At 44.9% G+C, this 22,379-nt stretch overlaps 3 protein-coding genes across 14 annotated transcripts in view; 2 read left to right on the top strand and 1 right to left on the bottom strand.

Annotated features, from left to right (window-relative positions):
* SFXN1 (sideroflexin 1) overlaps nucleotides 1-8,781 on the top strand; it is a 32,616-nt gene extending 23,835 nt beyond the window's left edge. For 5 of the 6 annotated variants that reach the window (XM_012574967.5, XM_072935374.1, XM_030284034.4 and 2 more), the window contains 5 exons: nucleotides 693-820; nucleotides 1,331-1,380; nucleotides 6,373-6,422; nucleotides 7,074-7,121; nucleotides 8,398-8,781. In XM_012574967.5, coding sequence (XP_012430421.4) covers nucleotides 693-820; nucleotides 1,331-1,380; nucleotides 6,373-6,422; nucleotides 7,074-7,121; nucleotides 8,398-8,494 — 373 coding nt within the window. In that variant the 3' untranslated portion in view covers nucleotides 8,495-8,781. Of the gene's footprint in view, nucleotides 1-692; nucleotides 821-1,330; nucleotides 1,381-3,016; nucleotides 3,107-6,372; nucleotides 6,423-7,073; nucleotides 7,122-8,397 lie in introns of all 6 variants that reach the window. The other variant, XR_005981843.2, reaches the window with a different exon arrangement.
* On the bottom strand, nucleotides 7,204-18,049 carry KIF20A (kinesin family member 20A). 2 transcript variants are annotated; one of them, XM_002196692.7, is made up of 19 exons: nucleotides 17,760-18,049; nucleotides 17,284-17,456; nucleotides 16,745-16,834; nucleotides 16,506-16,625; nucleotides 15,924-16,062; nucleotides 15,641-15,828; nucleotides 15,407-15,551; nucleotides 14,490-14,690; nucleotides 14,148-14,259; nucleotides 13,977-14,048; nucleotides 13,304-13,447; nucleotides 13,053-13,218; nucleotides 12,624-12,788; nucleotides 11,920-12,059; nucleotides 11,721-11,823; nucleotides 10,851-11,058; nucleotides 10,373-10,464; nucleotides 9,977-10,114; nucleotides 7,204-9,120 (listed from the first exon to the last, which is right to left on the bottom strand). In XM_002196692.7, exons 2-19 carry the CDS (start codon nucleotides 17,437-17,439, stop codon nucleotides 8,848-8,850), a joined length of 2,652 nt encoding a protein of 883 aa, XP_002196728.4. In that variant the 5' UTR covers nucleotides 17,440-17,456; nucleotides 17,760-18,049; the 3' UTR covers nucleotides 7,204-8,847. The 2 variants fall into 2 exon arrangements, with proteins under 2 accessions (XP_002196728.4, XP_030139893.4); XM_030284033.4 differs by having other exon boundaries at nucleotides 17,775-17,929.
* BRD8 (bromodomain containing 8) overlaps nucleotides 18,012-22,379 on the top strand; it is a 24,068-nt gene continuing 19,700 nt past the window's right edge. For 5 of the 6 annotated variants that reach the window (XR_005981842.2, XM_041718971.2, XM_072935372.1 and 2 more), the window contains exons 1-8: nucleotides 18,013-18,141; nucleotides 18,404-18,500; nucleotides 19,309-19,378; nucleotides 19,638-19,687; nucleotides 20,554-20,676; nucleotides 20,820-20,900; nucleotides 21,342-21,406; nucleotides 21,979-22,115. Coding sequence is in view for 5 of the 6 variants with exons in the window: in XM_041718971.2 (XP_041574905.1) it covers nucleotides 18,123-18,141; nucleotides 18,404-18,500; nucleotides 19,309-19,378; nucleotides 19,638-19,687; nucleotides 20,554-20,676; nucleotides 20,820-20,900; nucleotides 21,342-21,406; nucleotides 21,979-22,115 (642 nt within the window). In the remaining variant the exon portion in view is untranslated. Of the gene's footprint in view, nucleotides 18,142-18,403; nucleotides 18,501-19,308; nucleotides 19,379-19,637; nucleotides 19,688-20,553; nucleotides 20,677-20,819; nucleotides 20,901-21,341; nucleotides 21,407-21,978; nucleotides 22,116-22,379 lie in introns of all 6 variants that reach the window. The other variant, XM_032750864.3, reaches the window with a different exon arrangement.

Genomic DNA, 22,379 nt, shown 5'->3' with positions numbered 1-22,379 from the left:
TAGTATTTTATCTTTTGTAAAATCTAAGGAGAAGAATAAAGGCAGTCCTGAGGATATTTGCTGTTCCCTGTGCTTCTCCCAGTGTGAGTTTAACACCTCACCCTGCACTTGAGCAAAAGATCTAATAGAGAATAATGCAATTACAGAAACATAGTTTGGTTTGTGCCTCCTTTTATACTTTCAAGTATATTCTTCATGGTTGAAATGACAGCTCAGACTAGAATGCCAGGGGGAAGATTTCACAGAGCCTTCTGTTTCAACTCAGTGAAAATAATCTTCCTGTGTTCCATGAGCTGTCAGATAGGACAGGCTCCACTTCCAGAGCAGTCCAGAAAATTCCACTTTTCTGAATTAATGTGTAAAGGGACTCTCCCTTCTGTGGAACACAGACAAAGCACATCTCCTTTCTTCCCCCTTGGAATGCTGTGACCAGAGTCAAGCAGCAGATTGCTGTTACAAATATTCAGTTGGTAACTTCTCAGCATATTTTTCTTTGATCTTTCTCTACCTTTTAAAATTTTTTTGTGTGTGTGTGCCAAGGAGCGTTACAAACAGACTCACTTAAAAAATAAAATAAACCACATAATTCTTACACTTGACAATTTTAAGGGACAAAGATAAGGTGACGAAAAATGGTGAAAAAATAACTTCACATCCATCACTGCTTTATTTTTTTATCCCTTATTCTACAGGGAACTCCAGTATGGAATTCCTGTCACGGATGAGGATGGAAAAAGACTGGGTGATTCAGCCAAAGCAGCTCAGCAGGCAATTGCCCAGGTGGTGATATCCAGGATTCTGATGGCTTCTCCTGGCATGGGTAAGGATAAGTCCTGTGCAGTCCTGATTATCAGTTCCTGCTGTGAGAGGGAGATTGAGTTCTGTCCTAGTGATTTTCCTCAGGGTTCAGATTACCTTACAGTTCCCCAGGCAGTGTTTGCCTTTCTGTTGAGAACTTCCCCAGGGAAATGTGGAAACACCCTCAATGTGTTTCACTGAACTGCAGCAGGGAAGCTCCAGGGATGTTGTGCAGAAAAGATGCAGAGAGCAAAGGAATGGGAGCAAATTCCACTTACTTGGAGTTGGTTTAGGTGCTCTGCCAGTGCCAAATGACTGAGCTCAGGTTATTACATGTGAAATTGCAGATTTTGCTTATTGGGAGAATTCACCTTTGTAAATACCAATCCAACTGGCAATGTGAAATGGAAACTCAGTGAATGACAAAAGGCTGTGAAAATTGTATTATGGTATTCCTTCAGCTAAACAGAAAATGAAAACAAAGTGCCTTTCTCTCCAAGGTTAATGCCTTTTTTTTTTTTCTTATTTGCAGCAATTCCTCCATTCATAATGAACACCCTGGAAAAGAAAGCCTTTCTAAAGGTTAGTCTTAGATAATCTATCTCTATGTATTTCATATCCTAAGTTAATATTTTAATGAATTTTAAATACTTCCCGAATCTTCATATCTGCCTCCCAAACACTGTGGGAGGACAACCCTGTAGAACTTGCTTTACAGCTGTCTCTCTCCTTCTGCCTTTCTTAAAGACTTTGTTACAGTGCAAGGTAACATCGAGAAAATATAAACATTCTTGTTACTTTTATAATTGTTCTTAGAATGCACATTTCCTCCTGTGAAATAAACCGTTTTTGTACTCAATCTTGGAATACAGTTTAATGGGGAAAAAAGGAACATTTTAATAATGCTGGTTTTCTCAAGATAGCAATAAGGAGGCTTTTGTTACCTGCTGTAGTAGCAATCTGAGTTTGCAAACATAAATTATAGTAAAAATCTCTCCTGAAAATGATCCTTTAAAATTTACTGGGTGTAAAGTGCAGGGTAGGCATAGAATGGGCATTCTTTATCAAAGATTACTTATTTCCTGTATTATTTTTATGCTAATGTAGTGTGAAGTCAAACCCCTGGTATTGGTAAATCTATTACCTACATCAACATTCTGCACTGTGTGTGCGTGAGAGAGTAAAGAACAATAATGGAATTAGTTACAGGGTTGTCTAATGCAAGGGAAATAATATTCAGGTGAGGAACCCTGTAATTCTTTACCAGTAAAGGGAGTTTCATCCTCACTGCTGATATCACTGATTTAATTACTTGGTAGCTTCAGGCAAGGCCTCTGCTTGTGAGACCCATCCAAGAAGCTTAAAAAAAATCTGTCTCCTTCTGGTTAGAAAAAATAGGGAAAAAAATCATCTGGCATCTCCAGACCCTGCCTTGGAAAAGTTTGTGTGGGGACAAGGAGGATAAGCAGGGGAAGATTTTGTTTAGAATGGTTGTTTGTCTAAGATAAAGCATTCTAAAGTGTTTAAATTTTATCTCTGGCTGTTTCTGCCCTTCCTGTCTCTTGTGCAGGGTGAGATTACCCAGTTACACACCCCATTTGAAAGTGTTTTTGTATTTATAAGGCAATAACAGATTGCCAGGTAATCTGCCTGGGGCAGTTGTGGCTGCCCCATCCCTGGAAGTGTCCAAGGCCAGGTAGGAAAGGGTTTGGAACAACTTGGGACAGTGAAGGGGTTGGAACTGGATGATCTTTAAAGTCCCTTCCAACCCAAACCATTCTGTGATTGTCTTCCAGTCTAAAAATTTCTTTTTCCCTAAACTGCTTTGCTTCCCTCCCACTTGTTAAAAGAAAACACTTTTGCTCACAGTGTGAAAACAGGAAATGTGGCATATGAGTTTCAGGGTAAAAATCAAGTGTGTGCTGCTTTTATCTCCTGTAAGAAGTGAGCCTGTAGGTCATCCAAACACACCACAACTTGTGATGCTGTGATGTTCCTGAGAATGTATTGCCTGGAAAGTTAATCCTTGTTAAAAAAAAAATTTAGGGAAAAAATATTTTGTGTGTCTTTGATATGTGAGACATGTCACAAAGCCATTGCCTCAGCTGACAAATACATGACATTTGGGAATAAATTGCAGCAATCCTCAGGGTCTGGAGACAAATACCTGTTGTTTTTGTGTGGTGTAATCAACATAAGGGTGTTGTGGATTTTTCAGATCAGCCAAAATGAGCGATTTCTGCAGTGACTACTCAGTGGTCTCTGGTACCATCCTGTCCTCTCCCTCAGCCTCAGAGACTGAATCCAGGTGAAACACTGCTCTGCAAGTAGCCAGTGGTAACACCTGGTAGAGATTAGTATTAAACCCATTAAGGAATGAGCTGCATTTTTAACAAGCAGCTTCTGCATGTCCTCATGGGGTTTGAGAAGCACCATCCCATGCCAGCACTGCACCACCATCCCCACACTGCTTTACTAACTCACTACCCTTGGCCTCTGCTTCACCACCACTCTTGGAAATAATTCCTGACTGCTTGCCAAAGCCTCTTGAGCAACACACAAGGGCAAAAAATAGAGAAATGGTTGTGAAATTATAAAAAAAATTAGAAAGCTGGTCAGCAGTAAGACAGAGAGAAGGAAATGTTCCTGGGATGTTGGTCTCAGAGCAGCCTGTCATCCTTGATATTTAGGATAAGATGTAGGTCATGTAGCCCAACTCATCCCCCACATTCCCAGAGGGTTTTGCACCAAGACATTGGTGTGAATTAACAACATTCCCAGAAGTTATTGCTAGAAGATGCCTCAAGAATGTTCTTGGAACACAAGCACGTATTTACTGCTTCAAAAAGAAGTTGCCTTGAAGAAGTATTTTTATCTGTAGAAGTTTTTTTTGCCATCAGTTTCAGCAGCAGCTTTGGAGCCCATTTATGTAATTATGCAGCATAGCAGTAATTGATTAAGCTGCATAATGTCTACTTTTGTTATCCCTATGGCCATAATCGTGACCAGCTCTGTGCAGAACCAGGTAGCAGGAGGATCCATAAAGAGCCTTGCTTTGAGGCACAAGGTTTATAGGTTTTACTTACAGGTAACTTCTCTCCTAAAGAAATAAATTGTTTTTTTCCGTATAAACTTATTAAAATTCCAATCAACACTAAAGTTTCTATTAGTTTAGTTTATATTAGTTTAGTTTATGTTACTGCTCTTACACAGCTTTAGCTACGGTTTCTCTTCTGTTCTGCAAACTGTATTAACATCCAAGTTGATTATAGACGTTTCCTCATACATCCTTGAAACAAGCTCCTTGAGATCTTTCAATCTCTAGCTAAAATCTGTGTTCAAAATGGTTACAAAACCAGAACAGAGCGCCGTTTCCTTCAAGCATTGTTCTTGAATGTCTTAAGCCCTGAAGTTCTCCATGCATTTCTAATTTCACTGTCATTTCATTTATTTATTTTTTTGAAAGCAGACATAGCTGGCCTGGGAAAGCTGGCAGATTTTTATATCCAACAAAGAAAGGAGGCAGTTACAGAAAAGCTGATTCTCCTTATGGCTTTTGTTTGCTTAATTATCATTTTTCCATTTTCTCTGTTTGCTCTAACCACTTAAATGTCATAAAGACATCTGGAAATTAAATCCTAATTCATTGGGAGCTGCCTTCTTCCGGAGTTAAATGAATTATTCTGCTCTTTCTCTTGTAGTTTCTCCATTTTCTCTCTTTGTGGGGGTGTGCAGCCTGCATTTGAATTTTATTGTTTTGTGTTGTTCCCTGGGCAACTCCAGTTCTTAATTCTGACCTCCCAGTGTTACTTTTTCCTCACCTTCTTTCTGTATTAGTGCAGCTTGGTAACATTCTGAAAAATAAAGCCTGGAATTCAGATCAAGTTGGCAAAAAATGTTCCAGCACATAAACTCCATGTTCTTTATAGAGTCTGTATTAGACACCACTGTCAGATCAGTGACCAACTCTGACAAAGGCATTAAACCATTTATTCCTCTCAGGGCACCTTTCAACAGCCTTTTCAGTTATGAAATTGTATTTGGGGCTTTTCTGTTTCATACCTTGGGTCCCACACTCCCCTGCAATGCACAGCATCCCCCTTCCCTCCCTTCTCAGAGACACTGCAGGGTTTGGCTTGTGTTCACCACCTCTTGGTATGGACTGCCCCAGGGCATAAAATGAAAATTTGAGGTGAGTTTATCTCAGCTGAAGGTCAGATGGAGGTGTTTAGAGAATGCCAGAACAGCAAAGCTCTGCTGCCTTCACTCTTCACCCTTCTTGCTGCTGTTTTCTGTTCCCATTTGTTATCTCTTGTTGCAGGTTACTACTGAATTGCACAGTTCTTCCTGCACTCATTTCTGCATTACAGATTGATTCCATGAAAAAAAAATAAAAGAGAAGCAGTCTTCTACATTGTTTGCTCTCCCTCAGGCTCTGGAGAAATTTTACTCCACACAGGCTCCTTTTCCCTGCCTCAGACACTGCTGTAACCTCCCTCAGCCCTGAGCTTTGTCCTCCTGAGCTTTCTACATTTCCTCTGACTGTTTATACTCTCAAACAATTCCCAGTTTTTTTTCAACATTTCCCCCTCTAACTTCTATATCTTGAGAAATTCTTCTTGCAGAAACACCATCTTCACTGAAAACCTCATCAACTCTATCAACTGATTTTTACCTCATGATCTACCTTGTTTTAAAATTTCCTTTGTGTCCATATGGGAGCTGTGTTCTGCTCTTAATGGAGCAAGAGGCAGCAGTGTCCAATGAACAGCTCTGGGTTTACTTCATTAGTAATGAATTTCAACTAAAATTCTACCAGTGAGAGTGGATTCCTAAGTAACTTTAAAAGCCTGCCCAAAAAAAAAAAAAATCTTGGCATATATTCAAGTTCTGCAAAAGTTGAAGAATTAATGATGCATGTGGGTTATGTATTCCTTTTTTAGCTTGGTTTTCCCAGTCCTCAAACCCTTCTTTCCTTCAATAAAAGGTGAACTCTTGCAGAACTGGAGTGTTGCTACAGTGACAAGTTCCTGCACGTCAGGGGAAGTCATATGACAGGAGAAGGGGCTGAGAGAGGCGGATTTACATCACCCTTATTTATGGCTGGTGGCTCTAGTTGCAGGTTAAAACCATTTGATGCCACCAAAGAGAATGTAACCAGACTGAGCTCTTGCTTGGGGTGCCTGAGCAAAATTCCCTGTACCCTTCAGAGGTGCGGCAGCACCACCTGGAAACTTCCAAGTTTCAGCTCTGTAGCTGCTGTGGGCTTGTGAGACTCAAAGCAAAGGCCCAGGAGCAGGTCCTGAGCCAAACAGCCACTCACTCATTGGGGTTGCTAAGGGACACTTACTCAGGAGCACTGTGTACATTGATTCCCCTGGGAATTTCCTTGCTGCCCTCCAAAGGGATTTGGCTCTCAAAGTGGAGCTCAGCATGAAGCCATCCTGGTCAGAGGGTTTTGCCTTCACATCTCAGAGTCTTTTAGGTGAAATCTGTCTCTTAAAAGAATTCCAGGAAGGTAGGAAGCAGAAAGAAAAAGATTCCACACTGACTATGTGGTTTTATTTTCAACAGAAATTTCCTTGGATGAGCGCTCCCATTCAGGTTGGATTAGTTGGAATGTGGTAAGTGGTTTCTTTGGGTTGGGTCTGCTATCTTAAGAGATACTTGTAGGGCTTTTGAGAATGCGGCAATATTTGTTGTTTTATTTTTTAAGAAAAAAAAAATAGAGAGTTACTGAGGGCACAACAGTTATTTCCATCTCTGTAACTGATAAAATATCATGTTAAAAACAAAAAAAAAGCTGTTAGCAGGGAAGAAGCTGCCAAGAAAAGCAGAGGGAGGGCAGAAAAGGGAGTGGCAAAAAAAGGAATGTGGCAGCTTGATTAGAAAAGATGCTTCAGCTGCTACCTCTAAACAGCCAGTGGAACCTCATCCTAGAGGTTGAGAATTCTGGAAGCATTTGGTTAATAGTGTTTAATTTGCTGTGTTCTGGCATTTTCTGCATGCACATAAAGGTAAAACACTGTAAGGACATCAAATGGTAATTTTAGACAAATTTAAGAGTGTGGTATTGTGAAACATTTAGTGCTATTTGTAGGTAAATGATTTCATAAGGTACAATGCAGTTAGAAATAAAAGTTACATAGCACTTTGTGGAACTCTACCTCACTGTGTACAGAAAACAAGAAAGCTTTTTATGTAAATCATGCATAAGATTTTTGAATTCTGTTTTAGCACCCTAAATATTGTAAACCTGGTTTTGTCTCCTCTAGTCTCGTGTTTGCAACTCCCCTGTGTTGTGCACTGTTTCCTCAGAAAAGGTGGGTACTGCTGTGAATTATTCTCACTTGTGTTAATCCAGATCCAGTCATGGTGTGCACACAGACACAAACATGGGGGTCATTGTCTGCTCAAACACAGTTTTAATTTCCATATAACAAAGGTGATAAACAAGAGAATATACAGAAAAGTAATAACTTTTATTTATCAATAATATATAATAGTTGTTTACAAACCCCAGCAGCTCAAGATGAGTTCTGTACAATATATTCTTGTCCAGTAAGGTTATAGATGCACTAAATACAATCAGAGCCCATTTTATTTTCATCTGGAAACTCTTCTATTTATACAGAGCAGCTCTGGACTATCTGTACTCATTTGTTATTTGATTAGTATTTTTCCAGACTTTTTCATCAATACAGAAGTAGCTCAGTACTGAAAGCAGTCTTAGAAGCAATATTCATTATAGCTGAAATCCTTATGAAATCTGAATTAGGTGCTTAACAAAAACCTTTACTCAATTTGGTACATAGTATGGACAGGGCTTGAAATTCAGCTGTCCCTATAGTTTTAATAGTGGTTGTCTAAACTCAACAAGCTGCCAGGTGTACCTTGAACAACCCAAGCTTGAGCTGAGTCCATTAAAATGCTGAACTAAGGCAGCTTTTGACTTCCAGAAAACAATAGCCAATTTTCAGTGTTGTTTGAGTACAACAAAGCTGACACCATCTGTCTCCCTGCTTGGCCTAGGACAGAGAACTGTGGTAAACAAGTGTCACTAGGCTACCTGGAGATGACTTGACAAACCAACCCAGCACACATGCTACCGTTCTTGATTTCAGCCAGGGCTCTCCAGCTCAGAGGAAGATTAGACCTTGAACTGTGTTCAGGAAATTGCAGCTGTTCAAATGACCTGGCAGCTTAATTCACTTTACTGTGAACCAGCTCTCATAAAAACAAACCTTGTATTCAATTGTACAAAACCACATAGTAAGTTAAATAGGCAATTACATTATATTTAATAAAAACCCTTTTAGGAAGGTAAGTTTCTATTGCCAGCAGGAACCTGAGCAATGAAGTGGATCCTTACCCTCATAGTAATAGCAACAGCCATTTCCTAACTCCATAGACTATCCCACTGCCCTTGGAGCAGGGATTCACATGCCCTGGTCTGTGAGCCTTCTTCCTGGATAAGATGTTTCAAAAGATCTGAAAACTCTTTTGACAATGTAGGAAATTTTAGCAGACGCATTGTCCATCTCATTTTCCCTTCTGATGCCTGTTTGCTGTAACCCCTCCGCTGTTTCTTTTGCTCAGTTCGATGTCGGTGTCACGCTTGGAGCCAGATTTGCAAGCCAGGATCCGAGACAGCAGCCCTGGCCTAGAACGTGTATACTTCAATAAAGGATTATAATTCAAGGAAGGCAAAGTATCTTTCAAGGAGAAACTTATGAACTTTTTTTTTTGAATTGTGTGCCAACATAGACAAGAACACAACTTTATCTTGTCCTTTTGTTAAACAAGTTTGATCATCTACCATTATTTTACAGTTAAAGACTTTTCTCAGTATAGTGTTTAAATTATGTAAGGTCACTTTGTCCACTTTGGTATTGTTTAACACATTAAACATACATATCCAGAGATGTTTACATAAGTCTCAAGCAGCTACAATAACAATAAAGAAGCGCACAATGAAAACCAGATGCTATTATATTGGATTTGCCACCTGTTCCAGTAATAGTGGGGCAGGGACCTCCTTTTGAAAAGTCATAGAGCAACTGAACGAAGTTGCCAGCCTCTGGTAGCCACAGTACGGGTGGCTGAACGTGTCAGGATGTTGTGCAGGAAGGGCTTTTTGCCAGGAGGCTGACTGGGCTGCAGGTTTTCCCTGTTGGCACAGAAGCGTTTCTTGAGGGCGGACGTTGGCGGCGCCTGCAGCTTCTGCACCGTGTGGTACTGCTCAGCAATGCAGGCCGCCTTCTTGCGCAGGTCCAGCTTCACCAGCATCATGTTGTTCTGCAGCTCTGCCAAAGTCTGGTCCTGGGGAAGCCAAGGCAAGATATATTTATATAAAAATGTTTAAAAATCAAATCAAAGAAAGAAAAGCCCATTCCTAGTTGGAACTGGCTGGATTAAAGATCTACTTGTTCTCTGTTGTGGACAAGGGATGGCTTTTACTAGACCAGCTTGCTCCAAACCCTATCCAGCTTAGCCTTAAAACATTTCCAGGGATGGAGCAGCCACAACTTCTGTAGGAAATGTGTTTTCAGTGCTTCAGCATCCTCACAGTAAAGAATTTTTTACTAATATTTAATCTAAACCTCAGTATGAAGCTATTCCCCCTTGTCTTGTCATTCTCTGCTCTTAGAAAAAGAGTCCCTCTCCAGCTTTGTTATAGGCTCCCATCAGGTACAATGACAAGTTGTCTTAACTCCCTGGTTACTGTGAACTGTGGAAGATAAACTGCCTTTTGCCAAAATTCACTAACTGTTCTGCTAAAGAAGACCATGCATAAAAGCTTCTACTGTCAACAGTGTAGCAGTCCAGCAACACATAGGAACAGTAAGGGTGGGGCAAAGCTGACTCCATCCTGCTGCAAATATGCTGCCATAGCAGCTGTGATGGAGTGAATAAGGAAATGAGAACTCTGAATTCTCCTACTTCAAGTGCAGGCTGCCAGTTAACTGAACGGGAACAATTTGAGTCTCCTGTGAAGAGAAATACACAACTAACTCAGCCATTGAAAAAAATCAGCCATAGAGCTCCCTTCACAAAATATGTACCAGCAAATAATTTTTCTTTGCAGCAGCAAGAACTTTGGTTGCTGTGATTATGGCAAAGCACACAGACTAGACCCCTCTCCCCCATGCAGCCCACACCAGAGCAGACACATCACCTGTCTTGCCAGGATGTCATCACACACGCCCAGGGCTTCTCGCAGCTTCCCTGCCCCTGTGCTGTGGCAGCACGCCCGCTCGGCAGACTGGAGAGACTCCCCAATTTTTTGTAACTCTGAACGCAGCATTCTGATGTTCTGGAAGAGAGGGGTTTAATGCAACAGCTGGTTTTGGCACTGCTCTGCAAACAAAGCCACTCCAAGGTAACTCAGACAAGCAGCACTGAAGGAGGATCCCATCTGAGTGACCACATACTACATCCTTCAACAACTTAAGTTCAACAAATCCATTTCATTGGTTTAAAAACCTAGAAACAGCAGCCCCAAATTCTGTTTTAAGCGGGCAACCACTTTGCCCTGCAAATGTTCTTTTCTGTAACACAGAACTAGAGTTACCTTCTGCCCATCCTCCAGCTTCCTGTCCACATCCATAGTAATGGGTTTTGCAGAGGGAGGTGGCTCCACTAATTTCTGGTACTTGTGCAATTCTAGGAACAGACAAAAAGTAGTGAGCAACAGGACACTGCTCAGCTTTCAGTATTCCTGAAATTCAGGACTTCCCTTGAGACAAGCTGCCACAGGCAAGCTGGAAAGAGCTTTTGAGTTTGTGCAGAAAGGCACAAACATTCCAGGCTTCCCCCATTCACTTAGACAAAGGGGCTTAAGAATTTGAATGGAAAGATTATCCTGTCCTAAAGTCCATTTTCCTGTGAAAATGAAGTGAAACTGTCCATCCAGCACATTATTCCTGTCATCTACAAGTCAAATAATGTTTTGAGGGTGTCTAAATCCAATGTACCCTGAAGGTCTCTCTGACTCTGCACAGGGATCTCTCACAGCATGGTTCAGAACCGGTGCAGCATTGCTGCTGTACCTGCACGTGTGGAATTCAATTCCTTTTGACACTGCTCCAGCCTGGCTTTGCTGTCTGCCAGCTCCTGCTGCAGAGCAGACGAGGTGGCCACTCGCTTGGATCGACGTACACTCTGCTCTGAGTCCTTTTGCTCTGCATCCAGGCTCTCCAGTTTTTGTTTGGTCTCCTGCAGAGCAGCTTTGAGCTCCGAAATCTCCTCATCACACTCCTGAGAAAGGAAGTTTGTTCAGAGAGTCAACAAGATTTTCATAGCACAACTTGTCTGAAATGTTCTATGTCTTTATTCCTGTAGAATTTCTCAATCCTACACTTCACACATTGAACCCAGCCTTTAAGGTTACTTTTAAGCAAGTACAGCAAGCCCACTTCCTGGGAGCCTAAATCACTTTTTTACAGGCTCTAAAGAAGAAGGATTTTTCTGGGAGTTGGCATCTTCAGAGCAGTCTGCAAGAAGTCCCAGAGGTCACTCAAGTGCTGTAGGCATGAAAATATGAACAGGTCCATACCCATAATCACAACTGAGAGCAAGAAGAGAAATTCACACAACTTGTGTGAATCTGAAGAGCCCAAATCAAGCCACCAATGGAAAGAGTAAGGGAGGGAGAGAATCATGTTGAACAAACGGACAAGTCAGGACAGTTGTACATTAGCTTCCAGATGGACTGTTCAAAATTAGGAAGCCTAGTGGGTTACAAAAAGTAGAAGAAGCAAAAATTGTAGATCGAGAGATAAAATAATATCACAAAAAAAACTCAGAAAGCAAAATCTTTCTTTTCACTTTGCATAAAGATCTTCCTGGACTCAAGTACCCAGAGTCCCCTCCTAGCCCACTGCCACTTTCCTGATATCACTGCATTGCCCTGAACAAACCTGCATCTTCTCCTGGTAGTGGTCAGTCAGTAACTCTTTCAGGATGGTCATTTTACCCTCATACAGTTCCTCCAGCTGCTCTCTCTGAGCATCCACGTGCTGGCTGCAAAGAGAACAACCAATTCCATGTCAGCATCTGGCAGCTCTTGGTGCTGCAGCTCATCCTGGGCAGAGGGAGCGAGACCAGCACAGGCTGTACCTCCACCACTGCTCCTTCTGTTGCATGTGCTCCAGCATCTCATTGCAGATCTCCTCACGCAGGCGCATCTCGAGCTCCAGCTTCTTCTGCCGCTCCTGCACCAGCAGCTCTCGTGCAGCTTCGGCCGCGCGCAGCAAGTCCTGCAAGAGGGACACAGCTCTGCTGCCCACGCTGCACAACAGAGTTAAGACCTGGAGTAAACTAAGTGATCCCATGTCTGCCAGATGCAGTGATCTAGATTTAAGGGTTTAGTCGCTTGGAAAGAAAAGTTGCCAGGGTTTGCTACCTTGACACATGACAGCTTGAGTCTCTGTAGGGATATGACTTCATCTTAATATTTCAGCTATCCCTGCTGCCTACTTTACCTGGCAAGTTTGACTTTTTTTTCCTCATTTAGATTCCTGTTCTGCATGTTTTCTAGATTTCCCTTGCAGAGAAGGAATTACAGATCTGCACCTGCACCGTTACTGCCACTGTTCCACAGATGACACAGTACTTTCAAATTCAGCACGTGTGTCAGATTTAGACCAACTGCAGAAAGTTTTTTTCAAGGATTCCCAATTTCCTGGATCCTTTTTCCTTCTGAGGTTCTGTGTCATCTCTCTTGGCTCTTTCTGAGCTCCAAACTCAGTCCCCCAGGCCAAAGCTAACAGTCATGTTTCTTGACCTTGCATCCGCATAAAGGCTGTAAAATCACAACCCACCTTCTTCTCATACGTAGAGATATCTGCCTCATCCTCAGTGTCTGCTTCTGATTCCACATCTTCCTCTGGCTCTGCCTCTGGACCCTGGCTGATTCGCCTGCTGTGTTCTTTGATGATGGATTTTAAGGATGGAAGTTCCAGCTTTGTGGGAGGTGCCTGAACAAGCTGAAGAGGAAAAGACCACCATTATCAATCTGCAAAGCCTGGAAGTTGTGTAGTCGTTAAATATAGCCCCTCTCTGCAACCTGTCAGCCATTTCAGTTCAGCAGAATCTGGAAATACTCAGGAGGTGATAACCACTGGAGAAGCATAGGGATGTGGTACAAGCATGGCCCCTCTTCCTTGTGGTGGGAAGGGGCCAAGTCCCACAGAAGCAGGAGAAACCCAAGCTACCCTGACCATGCCATGATCCTGACGTGTGTTACTCACCTGGCTGGCAATGGCTGAGAACTTGGCTACGTACAGAGTCTCATCATAGGTGGAAGCACACTGGTTGATGTTGACAATCATGCAGGAGCGCCCACGCCCCGTGAAGAAGCCCTGGAACACACGGGTCAGTTTGCTGTCCCGGAACGGAACCACCGCCTGCTTTGTCCTGTGGGAGAGACAGCAGTGAGCTGGGAAAGCAAAAAAAATAATCCCCCACACCCTCTCTTCCCTCTGGAGGAGTGGATGCTCACCTGGCCTGCTGGTTCTGGCGGAGGGCGGTGATGCAGCGGCCCAGGGTGTGCAGGGAGGTGTTGATGTTGTTGGCTTCTTTCATTCGCTCCCCGCTTATCTGGTCCTTGCAGCGCTCAGACCCCGCCAGGTCACACAGGGACAGCCTGAGGGAAACACAGTCATATTCACATCACTTAAGGGTTTGTCCTGCCATATCACATTTACAGTTCAGACACCCTGCAGTCACCTTACCAGCTTCCTCATAAAGGTACAGACCATTCTTTTGGGGTGCCTGGGCTGTTGATGGGTGAAGGGCCTGCCCTAAGTAGGTGTTACACAAAGTAACAGGAAAATGAGCTTTGAAGTGTCAACTTCAAAAATCCTTTGCCAGTCCTCAGAAGAGGCACTTTCCAGATAAACACGCCCCAGGAAAAGGGACCAGCAGCACTCAAATCAGCCCTGCTGCAAGGGTAAAGATGCTCACATTTACCTTCACTCAAAAAGCCTGAGAACTACCTCAAGTTGTACCTTGCAGTACTCCTCAAACTCCTGTCAGTTCCAAGACTTAGTATTTATTCCTTCCAAGTACTTTCAACAATACCATCATCAAGATGCTTCCCATACCCCAGGCCCTTAACCAAAGAGACAAGAAAGTTGAGATTACACCCAAATCCTAAAAAACATTAAACTTACTCGCTGATTTTGGGAACAAATTCACTGCTACCTCTTTGCAAGTGCAGAATCCGAATGGAGAACACACTGTGACTGTAAAGAAACATGCAAATATTAAAAAAAAAAACCCAAACAACTTTAAATGCCCCTCAGAATTGTATTTCTGCCTAAACAATTCCTTTCCCTTCAGACCTGCGACTGGAGTTCTGGTTCATGTGGGTGCTTGCAAAACTCTGGTTTTTCCGACCCAGTTTTAGGAGCTTCCAGGCCTCATCAGCATCCCGGACATTGATCCAGTTCAGATCTGGAAAGCAAGCATGCATTAAGCACAGCAGCTGGGAGACTGGCAGAAAACTTATCTCAGCCCCAACTTCACCATTGCATATCCTTGACATCAACAAATTTGACAATTCTGTAATCCTGACATCAGAGCTCTCTGTGGGGCTTTCCAGCACATCACTGCTAAGCCACCCACCCACTGAGCCCTAAAACCTTCCTAGCAGGCCACTAAAGCTCTCTTGCAGGCAAATCTACCTTTCACATAGGGGTTGCCAGTCTGGTCCTCGCAGAGCCGCAGCGTTTGCCGCTTGCGGTTCTGCCCAGGCAGAGCTGGTTCTAGCAAGTCATAGATTAACTCATTGTAGATCTCGAAGAAAGAGACCCAGATGGAGAACTGCACATCTCCTGTGCCGGTGAGTGAAATGTGATCCAAGTCAGCCCAGCAAGGGCCCAGTTCTGGAGAAAAAGAGAAAAAAAGAAGGAAAACAAATCATGACTGCTGCTTTTTATGGGACCAACCAAAATGGTTTAGCTCCAGAGCAAGATACTTCCTTCAGCAAGCAAAACCACCCCAGACACAAATCCTTTTATTTACTCCCTCCCATTTGCATCTATTCTAATGCCTGTCCCCAGTGAGACAGACTGAAGTTTCCTTTGACAGTATCACCTGCTCTGTGTAAGGACTTTTATATACCCAGTTTTGATTCCAGAATTACAAGATATTTCAAACATGAACCCTTTCCAGCATAACTGAAGTTTTTCAGTCCTTGTTATCTCAATCACTCCATGCTTCTGGATACTTAAGTAGCTGGGTTTAGTAGATAGAGCACAAGTGCTCAGTGCAGCCTGCCACTTTGGCATCCTGCTTCCCAGCAATACCCATCTCACAGCAATCAGCTGCTCATAACCACATTCCTTGAATGAAGTGAGTGAATGTCAAGCAATTTTTCATTTCACAAGGCTTGGTTGTTATGAAGTGGTGAATTCTTCTGATATTGGCATAATATATGCACAGAGCTCTTCTGACATGACATCTTTCAAAGGGAAAATCTGAGGCTACAGCATCTTTACTCCCTTACTCATAACGCAGCATCCAAGCAGCCATCACCCTTTGCTTCCCCCATCCTCCAGCAAAAAGAAGCAGGTAGCACACAACAGGCTTCCAAAAATACCTTCTGTCTGGCTGAGGTCTGAACGGTTGGTGAGTTGGCTGGATGAAGACAGACCAGCAACTCCACTGTCAAAACTGCCACTGGTGGTGGCCTGGAGCCGAGATTCCGCACTGTGACTCCTCTTCAGCGGCGTTAGCAGCTCCTCCTTGAAGGAAACAAGGAACAGGAGCATGCAGGTAGCACAACACCACCCCTTTCCTCTTGCTGCTGATCCCCCAGAGGCTCCATGCTTACCTCCCAGAGACCCCTCTGCAGCATCATCTGCTTCTTGGTCTCCTCCTGGCGCACCTGCCTGCTGTCCAGCCAGGTCACCTCGTTGGAGAGGGCAGGCTTCAGGTCCATGGCCTGGTACAGCCGGTCCCCCACACTGTTGAAGATGGTTGCCAAGGAGCGAGGCAGAATCCCCCCATCTTGGGTGGTGCCTGCAGCAAGAACAGCAGCAAAGCTGAGGATTCAGAGGCAGAAAACAAAAAACAATTCCTTCAACAGGCCCCACAGCACCTGGTGCTTTCCTTACCCTGAATCGTGTGAGTCTTCCCTGAATTGGTGATGCCATAGGTGTAAACCAGACAGTTCTGCCCACTCAGCACATCCTTTACCACCTGTTTCATTGTCTCATCAAAGAACAATTTCTGTCCCACCTCTGGTCCAAAAATCTACAAACAAGACACAAGAAAAAACGCTTCACATAGATCTTTCCTATCCTTTGCTGGTGGTTGTTCAAGTGATATTACATGGTCCTTTATTCCCTGCACTAGCCATGAGCAAGAGACCCACCAGCAATTCCAGCTGAATGGGTTGCTCTTACAAACATAAGCTTCTCATTTATTTAATCTAATAACATCTCATATCACTGCAGTCCCTAGTCTGCTTACAGCCTCATGAACTGTTTGCCATTTGCTGCCAAAAAAGAGTTGTCAGAAACAGCTTAGAAAGAAAAAAAAAAAAAAATAGCAACTAAAACCTGAAGTAACCTGATTTCATGAGAGTTCAGGCAGCGCCCTGGGAGTCAGTGGATGTGAATAAGGGTGCTTTTCAAGCTGCAGGGCTGGTTTAAGCTCAAATCACTTCCAGATGGGCTTTTGTCCCAGCTACCTACCCGGGTGAAGGAGAATCTGTGCACTGCTTGTCCCACTCCACGCTCCGTGCTCCGCATGGTGAAGGAATTCTTTGGAGCTTTTAGAATAAGGGTTTCTGAGTTCTCAATACAGACACAGCCCTAAAGAACACACAAAATCCATCACTGCAGTGGCTTACAGGAGGATAGACAGCAAAGGACAACAGCATCTCCCAGCAGGCACACAGCCAGATCAGACTCTGCTTCATTCAGTGTCTCACCTGGTCTTCCCCTTTTTCTACTTCTGTAGATTTCAGAGGTCGAACTCTGAGGTAGACCTTTAATTTTCCATTATTGTCTTCAGCTACAGCCTGCAATAATCAGCACAAGTTAAATATGGCAGCCAAAGAGGCAGCACACAACCCCCCATGGGAACACTTAACAGGAACCACAATACGGAACACACATGTTGGCTATGCTGCTAGTGCTGAGGAATTTCTCTGGTCCCAAAATCACCAACAATGCCAGAAGCTTTCTTAGGCATTTCCAAGCACACCACTATTTTTTTTTTGTTGTTGTTGTTTATTTATCTAACGGATCAGACTAACAAGCCAAAGGCCTAACACCAAAACCAAGCATCACCCCAAGAGGCACTCGCTGCCCACCACTCTACCAGAAACTGCTCCCCCCAAATGCAGCATTCTGTTCCTGCCTCTTCTGAAGAATCTGTTTTTTCTGCATCACATCACCTTTGTACAGGGAACAGCAGCCACGAGCGAAAACACTGCCCTGTTTGTGACAGAAGAGCTTCCAACCTCACCTGAGAGCCCTCGAGGTTTGGGGAGATGGCGGAGAACTCGGGCAGCAGGTCCTTGCACAGGTCAGCCCCAAAGCCCGCTGCTGTGGACTCGAGCACAGGGGAGGCTGCAGCCTCATCGTCAGAAAACAGCCCTGGGGAGGCGAGGGCTTGTGCCATGGTGCCTCACACGGCTCCTGGGGAAAGAGGGGCACAGCCAGGGTGATGTTCCAGCAGCCCGTGCCACATCCAGCAGTACCCACAAACACGGATCCCCACGGGGAGCCCTCCCTGACACACGACGCTGCTTACAGACGTGCACACATACACACCCCTGCACACGGGGAAACCACACGGGACCCAGGCACAGCCCGTGCACACACAAACACTACCCAGGACTCCAAACCCACCTCCTGGACATACGGACACCATACATGTGACATGCGCACAAACACCCCTTTAACGCACGGTTACCGCAGAGACGTAACGCATATACCAACCACCACACGGGTCACCTCCAAACCCAGACGCAGCTCGTCGTCGGCGCCACACACAGAGCCCAGCACGCCGCGGGGTCCGGCCGCACGCACAGGGACCCACAGCCACTACCGACCGCCCCTCACACCGCTCCGGCCCCACTGCCCCTCACGCCGCCCCTCGCTCGGCGTTTCAAACCTCGCCGCCCGCCCGCTTCACCAATGGGAGCGCGGCATGAGCGCCCCTCGACCAATCACCGCCCGCTCTTGGGACAGAGGGGGGCGGGCCCTAACAACGGGCCCCCCGCGCGCGCACGCGCACGGCCGCCTCCCGGCGGGCTTTGCGCGCGGCACCGCCCCTGCCGCGCTCCGGGCCGGGCGGGGAAGATGGCGGCGGGGCCCGGGAGTGAGTGCGGGGCGGGGCGGGAGACGCGGCGGGGAGCGAGCGGCGGCGGGACCGGGGAGGAGGAGGGACAGGGGAATGGCCCGAGGAGAACGGAGCGGTTGCGGAGGATCCTCTCGGGAAAAGCCAAAGGGGGCGCGGGGTGGTGTGGGGCCGGGGAGGGGCGGGGCCGAAGAGTCCGTGAGGGGCGGGCCCAGCGGCGGAGCCGCGGTTCGAGTCCCGCTGTGGCCGGTGTGCCCCCGCACACTCCTGCCCTGTCCCGCAGAGCACAAGCTGCTGAGCGCCGGCCCCACCGAGCCCTGGTCCATCCGCGAGAAGCTCTGCCTGGCCTCCTCCGTCATGCGCAGCGGCGACCAGAACTGGTACGGCAGCGGGGGAGGCGGGCGGCGTGTGCACAGCAAGGCTGGCACCCCGCTGCCTCTGTTCAGAACAAAGTTGGGGTGTAAGAGGTGCTGAAGGTGTACCTGGACAGGCACTTTGTTGCTTTCATAACTACTGTGTAAAAATAGACGTGTGTTCGTCAAAATAAAGAGCGATGAGAGCTGGACAGGGACTCTGGGTAAGGACATGGAGTGTTAGGACAAGGGGAATGGCTTCAGGCTCAGGGAGGGAGGGTTAAGTTGGGGATTAGGAAGAAATACTGTAAAGATGGTGAGGCACTGAAAAGGGTTGCCCAGAGAAGTTGTGACTCCCCGTCCCTGGAAGTATGCATGGGCAGGGCTTGAAGCAATCTGGGATTAGTGGAAGATGTCCCTGCCCATGGCAGGGGTTGGAACAAGATGATCTTTAAGGTCCTTCCCAGCCCATTCTATGATTCTATGTTCATTATTAAATGAGGTGAGTTGTGGACAACAAAGATATTTGGTAACAGATTCCTGTGCACTGAACCTACAGCTCTGTTTTACTGTATTTTTCTCCTCATTAAAGTAAGAGTTTTGTGGAAATGTAATCACATAACCAGATGCAAGAAACTTGCTTTTCAAAGCAAAGGAGTGAAGTTACTGTTTATTAGAAGCAGGTAACTATTTTTGAGACTTGTACAAGTCTTTGGTGAGTTTACCATGTTTAGCAGGATTATTCAATGATGTAAAGAGTGGTTTTCATCTTTTCTCTGCATGTTGATTGGGGAAGAAGGTGAGTTGATGGTGACTTGCCATTTCCTTCCCACAGGGTCTCAGTCAGCAGAGCCATCAAACCTTTTGCAGAGCCAGGACGCCCGCCTGATTGGTTTTCCCAAAAGGTAAGACACTGACATTTGATTCTTGGACGCCAAATCTCTGCACAATCAGAAAAGCCATATTGAGGATGAATTTAGGATTAATTGTTCCATGCTTTATCCAGTACACAGTTACTAAGGCTAAGTAAAAAGATCCTTCACCAGGCATGTGATTAAGCTGTGAAATTCCTTGACTCAGGAATTTGTGGATGGGCTTTTATTTTGTTGTATCCTGATGTTTGGGCAAGCAAACTGTCCTCTGACTTCCTTTGTTTCTTCTCAGCACTGTGCATCTCAGTACTCAGAGCTCTTGGAGACCACAGAAACCCCGAAGTGAGTACAAAGTCTCACCCCAGCACAGTCTGCAGCAACTGAGGAGGGACTCGTGGGTTCTTACAGCAAAGTCCTTGTCACTGTTAAATTACTTTCTCCCCCAGCCAACCCCTCCCAAAAGGAGCATTTCAGAATGAGAAAATTCAGGTGGAATAGCTGTTGTGGGATGGTGGGGTCTGGGTTTGTCAGATGGGAAGGATAATATTTATTTGGCTGGAATAAAACACTGCATATTAGTCTTACTGATCAGAAGCTTTACACATAAATTTGTCATTCAGAGTAGTAGAAAAGAGAAGGAGTGAGAAGGGAGATGTTTTGTATTCGTCACCATTTGCAATGGTTTCTTACAGTTTTCTTATCAGCATTATCATTACAGCTCTGTGATCTCAGTTATTTACTGCTCCTAATTCCAGGCATTTTGTCTGGGGACTTCACAGGATATTAACTTAAAGATGGGATGTTTAAAAGTAATATTTGTTTGCGACTGACTTGTTTGTGAATGATCTTCAGCACTAGAGTTACAAAATCAAAGAGCTAAGTAGAGTTAGTGAAGAAAAAAATAGATGTTTCTTCCTGTGGAGAAAATAATTTTTTCTTGAAGTGGAAGGATTGTTTTCAGGTTGAGAATCTTTAGTGGAGTTGCATCTTTGATCTGTTCCTGAAGACTTTAACGCTGGGTGAATTAGCAAAAATTTGCTGAAGAGATTGTTTGAACATTGTGCTAATATAATTTAATGGAATAGGAGGAAGTTGATTTTTTTTTTTGCATGAGCATGTCATGAATGACAGAAAACAGCCATTTATGAAAGAGGAATTGAGTTTTCTTGTGGTTTGTGTCTGAGTTTTTCTTTTCTCTTATTCTGTAGAAGAAAACGTGGTGAGAAGGGAGAAGTTGTGGAAACAGTGGAAGATGTTATTGTGCGGAAACTGACTGCAGAGCGTGTTGAGGAGTTGAAGAAAATTATTAAAGAAACACAGGAAAAATACAGGTACATGACAGAGATGTAAAATGTTGCACATCTGAGAGTCTTGTCCTGAAGAAGTAGTCCAAGTGGGATGGTGATTGGGGTGAAAATGCTGCTTAAGGTGTCCAGTTCAGTGATCAAAAAGTAAAAACATTTTATGATTACAGGCAACTCAAGAAGGATGCAGAGCTGATCCAGGCCGGACACATGGATAACAGACTGGAGGAGCTGTGCAATGAGATTATGATGTGGGTTATTTCATTATTTCTTCTGAGATTGTCGTTTCATGACACTCTGTTTGTCCAGCATCTCTTGTTCCACACAGTTTGGGTTAAGAGAAATGCCCAGCTGGGCAGATGCTTTGGCCTCTGAGGGGAGACTTGGCTTGGACTGGGGGATACCAGCTGATGTGGAACATCCTTTGGAGTTGCTCAGTAAAGAGCTTGGCCATGGCTTGCAGAACCATGTGTGCTGCCACTATTCTGACAATTACCTGGAAGTGAAATTTCCTGCCCAGTGTGTCATTCTCTGGCTCTGCTGCATGCTGTGGGGGATTTGAGCCTGAGTCCACAGGAGTGGTTTGGTGTTGTGTGGAGATAACAGGGTGGGCATCAGTAAAAGGCATTGTGAAGGGGGAATTAAGGGGAACTAAGTCAGCCTGTGACAGCAGGTTTTTGTTCTTTGTACAGAAAGAAAAAAATGGAAGAGGAGGAGGCGGAAGTCAAGAGGAAGGCTACAGATGCTGCTTATCAGGGTAAGCTGGAAATGAAGTGCCTTCGTTTTCCTCACACTAATGCATATATTCATAAGAACATTCAGAAAATACTGAAGTTGTGTTAAGACCTACAGGAGGAATTACTTGACCCTGGAGTTGGAGAGAGAGGCTGTAATCTCTTTCTAGCACTATATTTGTAACAGGATAAAAGGCAGAGGCTTCTAAAAAAGGAATAAAGTCTTCAGGAAAAGTGTATCCACGGGAAAGCAGGATTAGTAAGGAGCTCCGTGTTAGAATGTCAGACTTTTCACACCTTTAGTTTCCCCTGGTCACTGAAGAAAAGAGGAAGAAACTTTTATTCTGAATATTTAGTTTTTCATACCTCTTGGGGCATTTAATTTGGTGATGGGAGGTGATAAATACCGAACTGCTAAAGAAACCCACAGCTGGAGTGCATTATCCAAAGTTAGTATTATTTGGGAACTGGTCCTAGTGGGGTGCAATAAATTCCTATAACATAAATTGTTCTCTTAAAATTCTTCAGAGGTAACTCTTGGGAACTGTCCACAATGGAGTCACAGAATCTCAGTGTAGTTTCTGTTCTCTTCCAGCTCGCCAGGCCATTAAGAACCCACCTCGAAGGCTGACAGGGGTGATGGTTCGTTCTCCTGCTGGCTCCACCTCCCCGGGCGGGGATTATTCCCTCGGAGATCTGTCCCAGCCCGCTGGGGATGAGGCCAGTCCAGGGGTAAGGATCCTTCTCTGGCTAGGAGGGAAAGCCCAGCTTGGGACATGGGGCTCTGCATCCATCACAGAGAAGGGGCCTGGGGAGAAGCCCTTGCCTTGCTTTGCAGCCTTCAGGTGCTGTAGTGTGGTTGGTGACAGTGCTGCTCGAGATCCATGTCCTCTTCCCTGTCTCTGGTGATCCGGTGCCTGGATCAAAGACCGTGTAGGGGCATCAGTGGGTTGGCCAGGCAGTCTGTGAGTGCCTGGGAAATGGCTCTGCAGGGCA

The sequence above is a fragment of the Taeniopygia guttata genome, chromosome 13 (genome assembly GCF_048771995.1).
Source record: "Taeniopygia guttata chromosome 13, bTaeGut7.mat, whole genome shotgun sequence".
NCBI classification, from domain to species: domain Eukaryota; kingdom Metazoa; phylum Chordata; class Aves; order Passeriformes; family Estrildidae; genus Taeniopygia; species Taeniopygia guttata.
Note: the sequence above shows the minus strand (reverse complement) of the source record. Positions and strands in the feature narration are given on the sequence as shown.

What these genes read in the sequence shown, in the direction of transcription:
- KIF20A (XM_002196692.7), bottom strand. Translation starts at nt 17,439, where the DNA reads ATGGCACAAGCCCTCGCCTCCCCAGGGCTGTTTTCTGACGATGAGGCT. An exon ending in TGGCAACCCCTATGTGAAAG is followed by an intron (nt 14,260 to 14,489) that starts GTAGATTTGCCT and finishes CTTGCTTTCCAG; the next exon opens with ATCTGAACTGGATCAATGTC. An exon ending in ATGACATCCTGGCAAGACAG is followed by an intron (nt 9,121 to 9,976) that starts GTGATGTGTCTG and finishes TGGCTTCCCCAG; the next exon opens with GACCAGACTTTGGCAGAGCT.